Source organism: Tupaia chinensis, unplaced genomic scaffold (genome assembly GCF_000334495.1).
Source record: "Tupaia chinensis unplaced genomic scaffold, TupChi_1.0 Scaffold000097_1, whole genome shotgun sequence".
Classification (NCBI taxonomy): domain Eukaryota; kingdom Metazoa; phylum Chordata; class Mammalia; order Scandentia; family Tupaiidae; genus Tupaia; species Tupaia belangeri.
In genome coordinates this window covers 8,475,047-8,493,759 of record NW_006159559.1, presented here as the reverse complement: position 1 = coordinate 8,493,759, position 18,713 = coordinate 8,475,047, and the positions used below count along the sequence as shown (strand labels likewise).

At 46.2% G+C, this 18,713-nt stretch overlaps 1 protein-coding gene across 1 annotated transcript in view; it reads right to left on the bottom strand.

The window, feature by feature from the left end:
- Positions 1–343: 343 nt before the first annotated feature.
- NT5E (5'-nucleotidase ecto) overlaps positions 344–18,713 on the bottom strand; it is a 57,140-nt gene continuing 38,770 nt past the window's right edge. Inside the window, exons 4-9 of the mRNA XM_006143373.2 lie at positions 12,303–12,500; positions 10,861–11,015; positions 7,907–8,012; positions 6,070–6,219; positions 4,675–4,875; positions 344–997 (exon numbers count right to left, since the gene is read on the bottom strand). Coding sequence (XP_006143435.1) covers positions 834–997; positions 4,675–4,875; positions 6,070–6,219; positions 7,907–8,012; positions 10,861–11,015; positions 12,303–12,500 — 974 coding nt within the window. The 3' untranslated portion in view covers positions 344–833. The remainder of the gene's footprint in view (positions 998–4,674; positions 4,876–6,069; positions 6,220–7,906; positions 8,013–10,860; positions 11,016–12,302; positions 12,501–18,713) is intronic.

Sequence of the window (18,713 nt, the reverse complement as noted above, 5' to 3'; positions counted from 1 at the left end):
TATAACTGAAAGAGTTGTGGACTTGGGGTTAAAGGTCTGCCCCTTCTAGCTTTGTGACCTTGAACATTCAACCTTTTTGTTATTTTTTTCTTTTTTTTTTTGGAGAGGTTTTTGCTATAGGGCACATGCGCTCGCCAGAAAGACAGAAAGACACAGAGAGATAGAAAGCGAGAAATCACTCCCCAGGGGGGATGACCACGCCGCAATCCCTTCTCCTCCATTCTCCTCTCGGGATCTTGGGCATGCACACACACGCGCCCGGTGTGAGTTTCAAGCCACTGGGTCTGGGATGCGAATCGTGGTCGACTATGTGGGAGTCCAGCGACATAGCCATTACACTAACTGCTGGTCCCCTGAACATTCAGCCTTTATTGAGCTTTAGTTTCCTCATCTGTCAAATGGAAAAATATCACTTCTCTTACCCACCATAGATATGGCATCAAATGTGACAATGTGCTCGAGACCTCCTTATAAAGGATAAAGTTCTGTGTAAATGTAGGGTTTTTTTGGTGGATTAGGGAGGGATATAAAGGGGGGAAATGACTTCTATGACTTAAATTTGCTAATAAATTTTATTAAAATTTGGGTATGTAAACTAAATAGAGTTGGCTCTCCCCTCATTGGACCCTATTTTGATTTCTTTTTCTGTCTGTTCACTAAATTGAGGACCCTGAGTGCTGATGTCAGTCTCTTGCTTTTATACTGCTCTAAGATTCAGCTTCTAGGAGCCTGGGAGGGTGGTCAGTGCCAAGACAAAGCCAGGTCCTAAAAGATTTGAACCTCACTTAAAAAAAAATGCAGTTCCACACGTTAAAGCCAAGAAGAATTTTTGGCTAATGGTATAAAACAAGGGTCACTGCCCAAAATGAAAGCAATATTAAAGAAAAGCTTCCACGGCAATGACTTCCTGCAGAAAACTTGATCCGACCTTCAACTGCTGGATAAATTACTTTCATTTTTGAGATGTATTCAGAAACCACGTTGATATCTTGGTCACCTAAGAAAATACATACATGATTTTAATTACAAAAAAAGTAACTATCAGTTAACAGCAAGAGTGTGTGTGGGGGGGAAACCAATGTATTTTTCTAAAGTTGTTTTAAAATTAATTATTTAATTAATCCCATTTGTTATTATTTTTAATTTGACCAGAGAGAGAGAAAGGGTAAGTGAGAAAGCAAGTCACCAGGTCCAGGACTTGAACGGTGGACAGCCATGTGGGAGTTCAGGGCCTTAACCACCATGCCTTTCTAAAGTTTTTGGTTTTTTTTTTTTATATAAAAGGGAAGATATTTCTCTCATAAGCAGGGGTAAACTGTCACAGAAGAAAAAAATACTGGTGATCACAGTACAAAGAATGTGATTGCTCCATTATGTTCCCAAATGAAATGTACCTGTTGTTCAATGTTGAATAACTGGGGGGGGGGGTACAGTTGTCTCGGCTCTTAGATTTCTGACTCAAGACAAAGACTGTTGATATTATGGACTTTGAACTATGCCAGAACAAGGGCGTTAGGAAACTGGGTCATGAGCTATTTGTGGAGAGAGAAAAATGGCTTTCTTTAGCTCAGAAATTATATTCATATAATTGATGGTGGAACAGTATTTCATTTCCCAAAGAGGGGAGGTGATAAAGAAATACTAATTGCCTATAGCTACAATGGGTTTTGTAGCTATAGGTAATTGGGCACCCAACAGAATTTTCTTTTACAAATATCATAAGTACTTAAGAAAACAACTCTCCACTCTGCAGTAATTTTCCTTCCTGGGTCTACAGTAGAACCAACAGAAAAGAAACTTCACCCCAATCCGAATGAATTAGAATCTCTCTCTTTCTATTTTTATTATTTTTAACTATTGGGTATATCCATTTGCTGGAGGGAGAAATAGAGAGGGAAAGTAAGAAATCACACCCCAGGGGGAATGCAATCCCTTCTCCATTCTCCTCCTGGGATTTTGGGCACACATGCACATGTACCCACATGATTTTCAAGCCACCAGGTCTGGGACTCAAACCGTATTCGGCCACGTGGGAATCTACCATTTTAACCACCATACCACCTGCTGGCCCCAAAATTAGAATCTCTTAAGAGCTGGAGCTAAGGAATTAGTGTTTAATTTAAAATGCTCCCCAGGGGGACCAGCAAATGGTGTAATGGTTATGTCACTGGACTTCTACATAGTCAACCACAGTTCGAGTCCTGGACGCGGTGCCTTAAAACTCGCACTGGGCGTGTGTGCGTGCCCAAAATCCTGAATGGAGAATGAAGAAGGGATTGTGGTGTGACCTTTCCCCCTGGGGGGATTGATTTCTTGCTTTTTGTCTCTCTGTCTCTCTGGCAAGTGCATGCACCCTATAGCAAAAATCTCTCAAATAAATAAATAAATGATAAAATGCTCCCCAGTAAGTGTACTGCCAGGATCAAGAATCTTTAGGTCCAGGGCTCCTCAGCCTTCTGGACAAGCTCCTTCTCTCTAACAGCCGTCTGTCGACTTGGGTGATGCATGGCCAAGTCCTCTTTGCTTCATGTGGTCTATTAAGCCTCCCTCTCATCTCGTATCATGGGATGGACTTCTGTCCATGGCCTTTCCTTCCAGAAAGGGCTGGCTCCTTTGGATTGGTTCCATTGTCCACCATCCTTGGAATAAGCAGCTCCAGTGGCATGCAGACCATGGTAGGGCTGAGGAAGACTCTGACTGAGCCTCCAGGAGATGCAGAGAGGCTGCATATGTGTTTTTCAATGTGCTCGTTTCTGCCCGAGCAAGAGGATGGGGAAGTGTGTTCTGTGTTAGCGGACTTAATGTCCATGAGATAGCTCTCAATTAGATTTCTAAAAGCGAGTCTGGTGTATAATGATCCTTGGTGCTGCTGAAAATATCTACTGAGGGCAGGCTAGTCTCGTAGCCTAGTGGTTAAGAAAGCTAGATCCCACATGGCCAATCACGGTTCAAATCCCTGCCCCAATGACTCAGAAAAAAAAAACAACAAAACACCAAGCGTATATATGCCCCCCAAATCTTGACAGAATGGAGAGATGGAGAAGGGATTGTGGTGTCACCATGACCCATTGTAGGGTGCTTTCCATCTCACCCTGTTTCTCTCTCTCTGTTTCTGATGAGCACACCTGCCCTCTGACAATTAAAAAAAATCTACTGACATCACGCTTGGTTCTTCCTATAATTTGTTCCACCAACCCAGTGTGCTGAAAGAGGGGCACTTACTCTATTTTCCCTTACCTCACCTACACAAAACTAAAAGCTGCTTCTCTCTCTCTCTCTCTCTCTCTCTGTATGTGTGCTCACCAGAGACAGAGAAAGTGAGAAAGCCCCTAAGCATCTTCCATGGAGAGTGAGCACTTTGCAAGCCATTTTTTTCCATTCTCCTCTTGGGATTTTGGGCACACATGCTCACATGCCTGGTGTGTTTTTCATGCTGCTGGGTCCAGGGCTCAAACTGCACTGTTGGCCATGTGGAACCTAGTCACCTTAACTACCATGTTACCAGACTGGTCCTAAAAGATTCTTCAAGAAAGAAAATCTAGGGACCAGCAGTTAGCGTAATGGCTATGTCGCTGGACTCCCACGTAGTTGACCGTGGTTTGCGTCCTGGACCCGGTGGGCTTAAAATGTGTGCATGCGTGCCCAAGATCCCAAGAGGAGAATGAAGGAGAAGGGATTGTGGCGTGGCCATCCCCCCTGGGAGGTGATTTCTCGCTTTCTGTCTCTCTGTCTCTCTCTGTGTGGTGTGCTCGCGTAACTTCCCATAAGCAAAAACCCCTCAAAAGGAAAAAAAAAAAAAAGGAAAAAGAAAAAAGAAAGAAAATCTAGATAATTCAGTATGATGGGCTTCCATGTTCAATCTGAAGTTCCAGAGGTGTGATTTTTCTATAAATAACTTATGTATATTTCACAATTTAAATAGCTACTTAGAGTCAAGAGTGTGAAAACTTTTTTTAGAAAGATTTTTGCTATCGGGTGTGTGCACTCACCAGAGAGACAGAGACAGAGAGACAGAAAATGAGAAATCACCCCCTGGGGGGGATGGCCACGCCACAATCCCTTCTCCTCCATTTCCTTCTTAGGATTTTGGGTATGCATGCACACGTGCCCAGTGTGTTTCAAGCCTCTGGGTCTGGGACTCAAACCGCGGTATGCCATGTGAGAGTCCAGTGATGTAATGATTATGCCATCTGCTGGTTCCAATGAAAACAATTTTAATTTTAAAATGTTTTTTTTTTTCCTGGAACCAGCAGATGGTGTAAGAGTTATGTTGCTGGACTCCTACGTAGTCAACTGCAATTTGAGTCCTGAACTCGTTGGCTTGAAACTCACACCAGGCATGTGTGCATGTGCACCCAAAATCCTAAGAGGAGAATGGAGGAGAAGGGATTTCTCACTTTCTGTCTCTGTCTCTCCAGCAAGCACATGTGCCCTATAGCAAAAATCTCTCTCTAAGAAAAAGTAAGTTTTTCCCAGGGGTTAGCAGATGTATCTGTGTCGAGGAAAGACAAGCTGTCTGCTCCTCACTGCTGTTCTACTGTTTTCCAGCAGCAAAAGAGGGACAGGATCTGGTTTGAGGTTTGTCCTCCTGGTGCTGTGAGTGGCTTCCCTTCTCAGCCCTAGGCCTGTCCTCACATACCTTTAGGATAGGCCAAGGAAGAGACTTGTGCTTACCAGAGTCATGTTTCAATAATTCGTCTTTTATCATCTGGAATCCATCTCCACCATTGGCCAGGAAGTTTGGGAGGATCACCTTATACACCTCATCCATTTTGAGAGGCTCATAACTGGGCACTCGACACTTGGTGCAAAGAACATCTAACTTGACCACTCGGTCCCCAGGTTTTCGGGAGAGATCATATACCACGTGGATTCCTAGAAAAGAAATGAGTCCGTAGGTTCTCACTGGATCTAAAGGTATGTTTGTGTTTGCGAAGAAAGGGTTTTCGGCAGAGATCAGGAACTGGGGCACAGGGTTTGATTTTCCCTTAGTTTGAGTTTGAATGAATTTCAAGAGAATGGAGGTGACATTGGTGCTACTCTTCCTTGGTTTGCTTGATCCCTAAGTCCTTCTGGGATATGAGACCTACTAGAAGGAAAACTGGCTCGGAGTAGAGGGAGCCACAGGGGACTGCAAGAAAAAAACCACTTTATTATGGTTTTCTTTCTTTTTTTTTTGTCTCTCTCTTTAAAATTCTGAATTAATGGGTCCATAACTTGGAATATATAAGTGAGAATAAATGCACAGCGCATTGGTTGCAATGTTGAAGACTACTGTGTGGTAATAATTTGGGATTGGGTAACTTTCACAGAGCATTCATCTACCCAGCACTTTGCTGTTCCCTTGGTTTACCCCCTGGGAAAATGCAGGATGTCTGGGTCACTCCACAGGCCGCAGCCAGGACCCCAGCCTTCTGCAGCTGCTTAACCCCAGCAGTGAGGTGTCTGCAGAGGGAAGGACTCGCAGAGCAGTCACCAAGTGGGGCCATAATTGAGAGTGAAAAAATGAGACCAGAATATGGTTTCAGAGTAAAACAAGATTATTCACCTAAGGAATAACTCACTGAAATGGAATTCATCATTGACAGAAGCTTTTGGACCTGCCCCAGAGCACAGCAGACAGACCAGGTGTTCCAGTGTGTCTAGACAGCAGGCTGTCCCTCTCAGAATCATTTCTTATTAATACTGGTTGGATGCTGCATTCCTTTGAATGTGGGCGTGGCTCAAGGCAATTACCAATAGAACAGAGGAGAGGACTGAGATTTTTTTCAAAACAAAGAATCCGGAGTGCTAAGCCACTATGATTTCAAGAGGAACTAAACCTCCGGACCTGCTTAGATTATAAAGGCCCAGGTCCTGCAAAAGGCCCCCTGGATGTCCAGATCAGACTTGACAAAACACTGTTCATTGCCAACTGAATCTCAGGGGCTCTGGGTGTCCATAGCCATTGGAAGATGATGGATTGGCGTGGGCGGGAAAAATCCAAACAAGCCTGGCTCCAGAGTTCCTGAGCCAACCAGCAGGAAATGTCACATCACCCAGAGGCCCCCCTGCAGGGTGGTGACTTACCGCCCACCTGCAGGAATTCTCCTGTGGCCTGGCCATAACGATACACACTGTGCTCGAAAGCCTTCTTCAGGGTGGAGCCTTTTAATTCGGCCAGGTCGAATGTGCCTCCAAAGGGCAACACAGCAGCCAGGTTCTCCCAGGTAATCGTGCCTGAGGGTGGTCATAGATCAGACAAGCAGGAAAATGGCTTGAGAAAATGCTTCCCCCAGACCAGTTTCCCCCAGGGCTGGGAAGGGGGTGAGGGAAACATGGGGAGGCTGTTAGGGCAGCACACGCTGTGTCCAAGTGGCTCCTACACTTAGGGAGGAAATGGATTCAAGCAGCAACCCGCCCTACCCACCACAAGAAGGCAGCAGGATCTCACGAATGGCTGAGGCTGGGCCTCTGTGGAATGCATCGCTCAGTTCAGACCACAGAGGGTCCCAGGTGCTTATCCCTGCTCTTACAGGAGAAGCGTGGTGCCTTACACTGATTGTTTCCACAGTACATCTGACCCGAGAACAGCATGGGCTTGAACTGTGCGGGTCCACTTATACCCAGATTTGTTTCCCAAGAAATATATTGGAAAACACAGTACAGTGCTGTAAATGTATTTTCACATCCTTATGATTTTATTAATATTTTTTCTCTAGCTTACTTGATTGTAAGAATATAGTACATTATATATATATATATATATATATGTATTTATATATATATCAATATATATGTGTATTTACATATATATATATATACACACACATATATATATATCATACAAAACATGTGTTAATCAACTGTTTAGGTTACAGATAAGCCTTCTGGTCACAGTAAGCTATTAGCAGTTAAGTTTTGGGGAGTCAAACGTTACACACCAGGCCGCCAGGTGCTGGGGCCATACAAGAAGGTGCCGAGTCAGTGTCCAAGGGCTTCCTGTGTGTGCCTGTGGCCCTGGCTGAGGCTGGGGCATGGGGATCCTGGCATGAAGACCCTGCGGTGGTTCCTGTCTCTCTCTCCCCAAACCCTCTCTATGTCTCTGTGTGCCTCTGTCTCTGTGTCTCATGGAAGAGGCAAATGAACTTACTAAAAAGCTGTATGTGGACTTTGACTACATGGGGGTCAGGGCTAACTCCCACTTTGATCAGCAGCCAGCTGTGTGTCAGGGAGGGTTACGAAAGTGTCTTGAATATCTGTCCAGTTTATTTATTTTACCCTACGACATAATCTTGGCTACCTATAAATTACTGAATATGTTCATTCAATTTTGCAGCAATAGGCGATTTGTGATTTTGTCCTTTTCTTCTGTGATGCTAAGGTAAAGGCTGCTGAATTTTGTATAGGCCAGCGACAATTAGTATCTAACTTTGTGAGTCAGAAATTTAGACCATGCTTGGTGGGATCCACTAACCTTAGCTGCTGCTTCTGTGTGTGAATCCTTTTGAGAATACACAAGCATTCTTTAGGCTGGGCACTGGCCGTGAGGAACCACTGACCCAAACCTAAAGGACTGACCTTTTCTGTTGTCGTTTACTCTCTTCTCCCTTCCATGTGAGATACAGAAGAGAACACACCCTCGAGAGGGTCCTCATGCTACAACCTACCCCCAGCTTCAGCCAGCCCTGCATTCAATGTGCCTGGGGTATTCAGGGAAGTCTCTGGTCACAAACCCAGACTCCTCCCATGCAGGGGAGCTTCATGGAGTGCTGCATAACCACAGCATCACGGTCTGGCCCCAAATGGCTGACATTTTGATACATGGCTGATAGCACAGAGGAGCTGAGGCTGCCTGTGGGCCTGTGTGGGGCAGGATTTCTGATGGGAAACGATGAGCTGAAGAGCCTGGCCCTGGGGAGCATACCGTTGTTCCGCTCGTCGATGGGTGATCGGATGCCACCTCCATTTAAAATGCACATAGACACGTGGTTCCAGATCATTTCATCTGAGTGTCTAAGGTTGTTGTTAATCTGAGACAATAGCACATGGCATTAGTTACTCTGGATCTTCTTTCTTAGGACCAGTTGCAGGAGTCTGATTGGCTCTACTGAGGAAATAAAGCTGCCTTTCCCCTGCTCCTGTGTTCCTGGAAATCAGAACTAGTTTTACGCTCCAAGAATAAAAAAATATGACACTGTGATCAGTCCTATGTCACTCTGAGAAAGGGGGAACTCTTAACCCTCTCTCCTAAAACCCCTGCACTCTCTAGCCAGGGGTCTTAGCAAAACGATCTCTGGGTTTCGGCAGGGTATCAGGACTGGGCCTCCTTGTAACTGCTGTTGCTCCCTCACAGTCTCTTCCAGTGCAGGCCGTGCCCACATTTTCTCCTGAGGGCAGGGCCCTAAAGTCCACTCAACACCAGACCTCATGCCCACAAGAACCGGCCTTGAAGTCTATGTCCCAGCCGTTCCTAAGCTGGCAATTTTAAAGGCACAGGGGCAGCTTCTGAAACAAAGAGAATCGGTTTATTCAGAATATATGTTTAGTAATAAGAAATAAGTGAATACATTCTCATTTGAAAAAGAAATATAGCAGGTTCTTTTACAGTTGTCCTAGCCGCTTAAAACTTTTTTTTTTTTTTTTTTTTTTTTAGTTTTTGACCAGAGGGTGTGTGTGCACATTGGAGAGAGAGAGACAGAGAGAGGGAAACTGAGTAATCACCCCTAAGGGGGTACAGTCATACCGTGATACTTTCTCCTTCATTCTCCTCTTGGGATCTTGGGCACATATGCACATGCACTCGGCTGCCAGGTCCAGAAGCAGAACCTTGGTGGGCCATGTGGGGACCTAGCACTTTAACCACCCTCCACCTACAGGCCCCTGCCTTGGCCTCTTTTAGCAGAGGCAAGCAGAACAAACAGCCTGGGGTGTTTGCTTCCATACCTTTCTCTAAACGTTTACTTTCTGGCTTCTCTCTGTTTCTCGCACACCGACCGCATGATGCTGAGCAGCCAGCATGCCTCTCACCTTGAAAAGCAAGAGCAGGGCTGCTTACTGAGCAGATGTGTGTTGAGGATGGCTGTATCCCAGGCACTGTTTGGCACCAGACACTGTGTGCCAAACAGTGACAAAGAAATGACTCCCCTGGGTGCACACTGCGAGCCTGTGGGAATAGTGAGCCTGACCTTGAAGACCTTGGCACGCCCCCGGAATGACTATGGCCTGTCTGCCTGTGGACAAGTGGGTGATGGGGGGTGCTTCTCATGGGTGGTCTCCCTCAGCCATGGGACTTAAGATTATCATTATACTTGTGAGCTGTCATTCTACGTTTGGGAAGGACATTTCAGTCATGTAAGGCCTAGGTTCTCTGGCACCAAGTGGACAGATCAAGGTGAAAACTGCCCAGTCAGTTCCAAGCAGATGTGTCAACATAGTAAACATCTTTATGTAGCAGGTTTATGCATTTAGATCACCTTATAAAAGGACAGCAACATTCAACATTTAGACAGCTAAGAACACCTTGAATACAAAGGTTTATTTTTTAGAAAAAGGGAACCAGCAGTTAGTGTAATGGCTATGTCGCTGGACTCCCATGTAGTGGACTGCGGTTTGCGTCCCGGACCCGGTGGCTTAAAACTCACACCGGGAGTGTGTGTGTGCATGCCCAAGATCCTGAGAGGTGAATGGAGGAAAAGGGGTTGCAGCGTGACCATCCCCCCTGGAGGGTGATTTCTCGCTGTCTGTCTCTATGTCTCTTTCTGTCCGTCTGGCAAGCGCACGTGCCCTATAGCGAAAACTTCTAAACAAAAAAAATTTTATTTATTTAATTTTGTTTGTTATTATAATTTTTTAATTTGACCAGGGAGAGACAGAGAGAGAGAAAGGGAAAATGAGAAAGCAAGGCACCAGGTCCGGGACTCAAACCACAGCTGGCTATGTGAGAGTCCAGCACATCAACCATCGCACCACTTGCCAGCATTAATATGAAGGGTTTTTAAAGGTTAATGAAAAGTGAGGACCAGCAGATGGCATAAGGGTTACATCATTGGACTCTCACAATGGTTCGAGTCCTGGACCAGGGGCTTGAAACTATGCTGGATGTGTGTGTGTGTGTGTGTGTGTGTGTGTGTGTGCCCAAAATCCCAAGAGGAGAATGGAGAAGAAGGGATTGTGGTATGGCCATCTCCCCTGGGGAGTGATTTCTCTCTAGTTCTGTCTCTGTCTGTCTGGCAAGTAACATGTGCCCTATAGAAAAGACATCTCAAAAAAAAAAAAAAGTGAATGAAAAGTGAATATTATGGAAAAACTATGCATTGAATTTCAAAAAAAATTCAGCACCAAAATAAACTCAGTACTTTAATTCCATATTTCCATGAACTTTTTGAAGTCTCTTCATGAAAGTTCTAATGTGATGGTTATCCATGAATGTAGGCACCTTGCCGAGGCCCTTGGTATAAAATCACACCAAGCTTTTGTCCAGGCACTACTTTTTCTTTTTAGCTTTTTGCCATAGGGTGTGTGCACTTGCCAGAGAGAAACAAAGAGAGGGAAAGTGAGAAGTCACCCCCTGGGGGGATGGCCACAGCACAATCCCTTGTCCTCCGTTCTCCTCCTGGGATGTTGGATGCACATGCACATGCACTTGGCATGATTTTCTAGCCGTCAGGTCTGGTACTCAAACTGTGATCCGACCATGCGGGAATCCAGCACCTTAACCACCACATCACCTGATGACCCCCGGGCACTACTTTTTAAAAATCCTCAATTCTGCAACTATTGGGTTGCCCCTCCTTGCATTTTCCCATGCTCTTTCCATTTTTCTTTCCTCTCTCCTCGGACTCAGCACCCCTACGTCCCCCACCCCTGCAGACGACGTACCATAGCATCACAAATGAGGTTGCCCATGTTGCACTCTCTAAAGCGGCATGATCCAGTGGAGCCGTCCAGATAAACGATTGTTCTCCCCAGTTCCTGGGTAGAAAAATGATCTAATTGTTCCCTCCATCTGTTAATGTCTGCTTTTATGCTCGGATCTAGAAGAAAAAGACAGGAAGGAAGCAGGGAGAGAGTTAGCCCTCCTGTTGTTAAAGCAGATCTCACACTGGGCTAAATTCCGGAGAAGAAATCAAACATCATCGAGCTTACCTGCTGTGAAGGCACGTTTTTTTTACCATATTTGTGTACATTTTGTTTCTGAGCATGATATTTCCTTAGGAACCTCTGTTTTGCTTCCTGGTAATAAGGCCTAGAATGGATCTTAATTTAGGGACATGCTGAACATCTTAACAGCGGCTCCTCACATCTGTATGAGCACCTGTTGGTCCACCTGGACAGTGCTAGTGTGTGGAAGGGGCCCTGAGGGGGCGGGTGCAGGTACCAAGGACCCGCCTTTGGTGCTGCAGGGCCTTTGCTGCCCGCAGGGCCTGGGGCTCCCCATCTGTGCTACTGAAAAGCCTGCATTATGACTACAGGTGCTCCTGGGCACTGTGACCTCTCACTGCCCATCCTTCCTGACCCGAGCATGATAAACAGGAAAGGGCAGGTGAGAGAAACCGTGAGCGTGCTCATGAACATGAAAATGGGTGGCATAAAAATGCATCTTGGGGGCCAGCAGATGGCATCGTGGTTATGTCACTGGACTCCCACATGTCCAACCACGGTTCAAGTCCCGGACCCAGTGGCTTTAAGTGTGGGGGCATGCCCAAGGCCCCAGAAAGAGAAAGGAGGAGAAGGGATAGTGGCAAGGCCATTCCCCCTACAGAGTGACTTCTCACTTTGCCTCTCACTGTCTCTGTCTCTTCCTCACTCCCACAAGTGCATGCATCCTAACGCAAAAACCTCTAAGCAAAAAAAAAAAAAGCATTTTTATTCTGAGTCTGAGACAAAAAGGTAGATAGATACTCTCTCCTTTGACAGATAAAAGAGCTGAGGTCCACCAGACCAGGCTCCTTGCCCAAGGCACACTGCCCCTGTGGGTGGGGCCTTGATTGGAACCTTGTTCAGCTCAATTTGAACCTCTTTGCTTCAGTTGTCGGTGCTCCTCTGGCCACGAGCTGAGGTGGCTTTCTCGTGTTGGGGCCAAGCTTTTCTAAGGCAGAGGAGGAGCGGTGGTCAGAGCTTAATGCTGAGAGGACCTGGAGAACCAAGCGGGGATGTGGTTGGGTGTGTTTCAGCTCTTACCCATGAAGAGTAAACTCAAGGGAGAAGCTAAATCCCTCAGCAGTCGTACAGTCTTCTGGAACATTAAAGAGAAAGAAGGGAAAAGTCCAGCCACCCCATTTTTGGTGTGGTGGTAGAATGTTCCCTCGAATTTCACATACCCTCGGGGATGCTGCTGTTTAGAAGAATGGGATTTCCGTGTGAAGTGATGACATTTCCTTTTTCATCAAATTCTACCTTCAAATAGCCTAGGTATTTGCCAAAAGCATAGGCCTGGACCACAGGAACCTTCCGCCCATCATCGGAGGTGACTATGAATGGGTACTTCCCAGCCGGTACCTCCTTGGAAGGTGGAGTGCCTGAAATAAAAGAGCCAAAGTGGATCAAGTCAGCCCTTGTGTGTGGCTGGCTGCAGGCCAGCAGGCCCCTGGCCAGATGACAGTGGGTTTTAAATGACTTGCCAGCTGCTGCTCCACACAGCTGGTCTTTCAGAGCTCTGCCTGGGCATTCACCCTCACTTCCGAACGCCCTTTTGGCACATGAATCCTTCCATCCTCAATCGAGCAGGCATCTACTAAGCTCCTCCCAAGTCCACGGTGTTGTGCCGGTGCTGTGGGGCACACAAAGATGGAATCTTGGGAAGATGATCCCACCTCCATGCTCACTGTCTGGGTGAACTTGTGCAAGTGGATGGTGTACATTGAGCTCTCCTCTGCCCTCCCTCATTGCCCCGTCTTCCTTGACCTAGCCGTAGGACACGGCTGGGGCTTCTAGACATCTTATGACCATTGCCTTCACCTCACAGACTGGGCCCGCGGGAGGGCCATTCTGGAAGTAGGCACACTCCTCTCCCTCACTGACATCACAGGATTAGGGGTAGGAAACCCTGCCAAACATACTCGGCTGATTCTGCCAGTCCTTGAACTGACCTTTTATTGTAATCTCCAACAATGATCTTGTAGGTGATGGTCACACTCTTTGATTTCAGAGTACAGCCTGAGCCTGTGCTCCGCGACGGCACAGACCATCCTCTGCCTATCCTGTCCCTGTCCTGTTATGTAAGCAAACAAACACCTGTCTTCCCCTGGGGACTTCCAGGTGTGTTCTTTGGAATCAATAAACGTTACAGGCAAGCCCTCTCCAAGCAGCCAAGCCACCTCACTTCACTGTACTCAGCTTCCTTGTCTATAAAATGGACAAAATAACAATTCTTGTTTCACGGGGCTGCTGAGAGGATTAAATATCTAAACTCCCTAGCATGGTGCCTGGCACACAGGAGATGCACAATAACTTGGTGTTTATTTCCCTAATAAGGTGATGGCAACATTTAGAAAACACAGACACGCACTCTCGGTCTTAGAATCTTTAATGGAAGATGAGCAGAAATGACAGAGCTGTCCTTGGGTTTTTCTTTTAAATTCTCTATCTCCTCAGATACTTTCACAAGAACCACATTTACCCTGGAGGCCAGCTGCATGCACACCACCCAGCCCACATACTGGTCAGGTTCTGCATGCTTCGGTCTCGTAGAGGACCCCAAGGAATGTTTGGAAGCCACTTGTCACTCAGAGGCTCCTAGACACTACTGTCTCCTAGACTCGACTACATGGTGCCGGAAGTGGCCACATGGGAGCATGGAACCTGGCCTCTGATTATTGGCATGGTTCAGTTCTTTAACTGCGCCCCTGCTTTGGGTACACAGGTTCATATCACACCTCAGCAGAGCCAATGACATAGTCCGGGCTGGTTTGAACCAGAGACTACAGAACAGCTACCCTTGCTACTGTTTCCATCACCTTCCTCACCACACTTGTGGCTCACCCTCCCTATGGGGTGTTTACAGGGGGCTAAGAATCTTAGTTACATGCATGGACCATTAGTGAGATCAGCCAGGAGCCAGGCCCTGGCTTGTAGCTCAGTCCTCCCACCTTCCTGTGAGACCCAGGGATCTTATCGTTCTTAGTTCACACACAGAAGACTGACTGCCATAGGCCGACTGCCCGAGGTCACAGAGCTGGAATGTGTGTGGGGGGTGACTAGAAGGCAGAGCTGTGAGGCACTCAGCTATCTCCACACTGCCCCACACAGCTACCCTGTGCCTTCTCATGAAGTCTGCAAGTCGGCTGCCAAATACCACTGACCAAATCGAATGCAAACCTAGGGTTTGTCCCTTTTGTCCTAAGCTCTTTCTGGGCCTCTTCCATTGCCTGAGATCAGCCAGGGTGGCATGCTATGAAGAGCCCACTCCTGCCACATGCTCGTGCTAAGCTCCCTCCCGCTTCCAGCTCAGTAACCACAGGGCAGAAGTACTGCCAACACCAGCACTTCCAAAGAAGGAAGTAGTAGCCAACTTTAACGTCTCATTTTCTTGCTTCCTCTAAGGTGAAAAAAAGTCTTGGGAATTTACTTTTCTAAAAGCACCTGACTTGAGATCCAGCGAGGGTCTTGTTCTATCTCCATTTGCAGTGCTCGGCCTCCAGGGCGACAGTGGCGGGAGTAGGCACAGTAACGGGGAAGGTTACTCTGATCATCCTCACAGAGTTCTGAGCCGGTCCTCCTCTGGGTAAGCCAGGAGCCTGATCTTTACTTAAGAGGACCAGGAGGTTAAGGAAGCTCTCTCCCAGCCTCTCAGTCACTTTCTCCTCTCAGCAGATGCTTGGGAAGGTGCAGTTCCCCAAATGTCCACATGGCGGCAGAGCACACCCTATCCAGGAGGGAAAAGCACTTAATAGTTGCAGAAATCGGAAGTCTGGCAGCTTCGTGGAAACTCAAGAGAACCATAAGCTTGACTTCGTTTAGCCTTATCTTTTCTGTCTTTCATGGAGATATCCAAGCTTAAACAGAATGTAAAAATTGGGAATTCAACAATCCAGTCATGCATCCTCAGATTAGCACATACTCTGCCAATAGGAGCTAATGATCGTGGCTCCCATCTGACAGGAAACATCCCTGGTTCACAAAGGTCTTGGTATTTCTTTTGTTAAAACAAAAGACTTGTCACCTGCGATAAGTGGAGTCAATCAGGAGCAGGGAGGATGCTTCCTAAGTGGCTGAGGTGTTATTTGATCTAGTTTGGCTAGTCGCTTTCCTCTCCACAGCTAAGCTTTCTCTGCTACCTGCCCCCAAGGACCTCCCCACCCCCAACACACCCTACAATCCTAGGAAACCACTGGCAGAGAAAGCAACCCGGGGCTTCACATTTTCCACAGCATTCCATGCTACTCATCAAGGGCGCTCATGCCCCAAATATTCTCTCCAGACAGAGCCACACATGTGTCTTTTGAAACCTGACTCATCCTCTTGGCAAGAGAGAAATGGCTCACCAGGACTCTGTTCCCATCATCTCACCAATAATTAATCCAGGCCCTGAGCCTGGGGGGTGTTGACCATCACCTGGAGTTGATAAATGGGGTTTTTCCTACACAGTCTGGGTGCCTGAAGGAACCTCACAGGGTCCTAGCCCAGGAGTCAAGGAATATGGTGATTTCAAGTGCAGATGTGGATGGCTGCCTCGCCATGTCACATGGTGACAGACAGGTGCCAAGCAGGCCCTGGACATGGTTTTGAGTTGGCTGAATTGTGGAATGTTCTCAGGCAGTTCATGCTGTGATTTTAACACATACGGGAACTGGTTTAAGAACTTCTGAATCAGGGCTCTATAAAAGGACCAGTTAAAAATAATTGTTAGTTAACATATTTCAAATGACTGCCTCTAAGGGGCTGAGTCTCTGACATTCCTGGGAAGTGCTTGCTCCCGCAGCACACGCCTTCATCTATCTGTGTCTGTGTTTCTTCAGGTAACTCGTCTCGGCCACCGCTGTCTTGCGCCAGGGTTCCCATGACAGCCTTCAGTGGTCTCTGTATGTCTGTCTCTTCTCGCCTCTTTCTAATCCAGTCTCCAGTTGGGAAATGGGAAAATGGGTTTTGGTGCTATTTTGTATCATTCTGGCTTTTCAACCTTGGCAAATATTTAGCCCCAAGGCCTAATTTTATTTTTTAAATTTGTTAAACTTTTTTTGATTAGCAGTTTAAACCAACAGTAGTCAAGTTTTTCATTATTTTTTTTTTCTTATGTTATGAGCGTAATTTGCAGACAAGAAGTTCTCTGGGGCACAGCAGGCCACAAAGCCCAAAGGCTGATTGCTCAAGAAGCTGAGGCTGAAGGGCTGGAGCCCAGCTCTAGAACCCTCCGGGACCCCACATGGAGACTTGGGCCTCACGTCCTCTGTACCCAGCCACTCTCTCTCTAGTAGCCCAGCTGCCACTTCTGCCACCTCTGATCCAGGAGCAGCTCCAGTGTGCAGGAGGGGGCACATTTTTTTGACAATATGGCCCAGTCAAGAGGGGTCCAGCAACCAGAGCAGTCTCTCCAGTCATCTCTTCCAAACCATGACAAACACACTGCTGTGTCACCTTCAGGGAATTCAAGAAGCCACATACTATCTTCCATGTGGACACTGTGTCACTGTGTTTTGCATATGCTTTGATTTCCTGTTCAAAGTCTTGCCTTTGGCCTTTCAATGACCACTGAGAGGGCTAAAGGAGATTGTGCTCTTCCAGTAGTATCCAGAGTGGGCACAAACTTCTCAGGAACGTCAGTCCATGCTGTCTGCTCGTGCCCAAGTCTGACTGGCTGGGGCACTGCAGGGCGCACTGCAGGTGGGAATAGTCACCACACATGTAGTCATTTACTCAGCACATACACGGGGACTTCAAAAAGTTTGTGAGAAATGAATAATACGCAAAACCTACATGGATTTCAATGTTTTATACCTAAGTAAACTTGAACTTGAATTCCATTTTCCATGAACTTTCCCAAGTCCTCTCATATTTAGAGAGCTGCAATGAGTGTGCAGCACTTTGGATTTCCACAGCTTAGTAGGGCCAGGGCTGTGGTATTTACCTTTATGAGGCCAGGAGAGACTGCCCACTAGGGGTCGAGCAGGGAAATGCAGCAAAGCCCCCAGCCTTCTGTGCCCATCTTTTCATATAGAATCTGGACCGCCCCATGACTCAGAATTTTTCCAGATACCAGGCTTTCTATACACTTTTTACATTATAGAGCAGGTTGCTACAGAACATGAAGAAAATAACAAGCATAAACTTTAGTCCTAGGATGAAATTTGTACCTTGTGGTATCAGTGGGCTTTTATGATTCCACAGTAGTTGGCCATCAGCTTCCCTTATCACTCGGCCCTGCCAATGACCTTAACTGTCATTTGTTTTATACTCACTCTTCTTAGATTTTGATTTTGGAGAGTTTTACTTAATTTTGGAAAGCAGTTTCATGAGACACAGCCAACACTGATCAGTGTAATATGGCTTCAAATGTCACTAACCAGAAGGTTTTGGCTGTGTGCTGAGGGAAGCAGGTGCTGAGGACAGGGCATGGCCAGAGGTTTACAGAAAGGATCGGAGTAGGTGACCACCAGAACACGTAAGTCCCTGTGCATATTGCAGTCAAAAGACCAAAGGAAGTCAACTTTGAAGCTGTAGGCCACACCTCTACCCCTTGGCTAGTTCTCCCAGTTCACTTAATAACCCACTGTCATCAGCAGGCTTTAGTGATACCCAAAGGAAATGACTTTTTATTGGAGAGTGTTTACCTGTTCTATGAATGTGGTAAATAAGAAGATTGTTCTCTTGTTCTCAAAGGCAAGATTATCTAAACTCTAAGGGTGCGAATTAATAGAAAGATGAACAATGACTGTGAACAAAAACAAGCAAGTATTTTGCTCTCCCTCCCTCCCTTACTCTAATTCTGTAGGGACCGGGCGCCTGGCCAGCAGCAGTGGAAAGACCATCCAGCAGGTTCTTCTTGCCTGTGCTATCTATAATTACATCGTGAACTCCATCTGTCTTAAGAAGGAAGGTCTGGGCCAGCCAGTGATGTGGTGAAGGCAGCTGGATCCCATGTGGCCCATTATGAGGTTAGAGTCTGACTCGTTGGCTTGAAAAACATGCTGGTGTGTTTAGTGAGTGCCTAAAATCCTCAAAGAAATGGAGGCAAAAGGGATGCAGGGTGACTGTTCTTCATGGGGATGGGATGCTTTCTCACTTCTCTTTCTCTCCCCCCCCCACACACCTTCTAGCAAATGAAAAAGAAAAAAAGAAAGCATGAAATTCTGTACTCACTAAAATAATTTCTCTTCTTTAAATAAATAAAAAAGTTTGAATTTCGACAAGTGTATATCTAATTTGAATAAAGAAAACAATCTGAATTCAACAAGTATATGCTTAAGTTCAAAAGCAACAAAAATTAGATACTTAGTTAAAAAAAGAAACATGATTAATTAAAGAAATCTTACTTTTAAGGGAGCTGTACTTGTTTAATATTCATTCAGCAGTATCAGAGACTGCGGCTGGCAGGTGGTGTGGTGCTTAGGGTGCTGGATTCCCACATGGCCAACCACAGTTTGGGTCTTGGACTTTGCAGCTTGCTTTCTCACTTTCTCACTTTCTCTCTCTCTCTCTCTCTTTCTGTTTCTCTCTGACCAAAACTAATTTAAAATTAATGAATTAATTAAATTAAGTAATTCTTTTAAACATTTATATATATGTATATGTGTGTG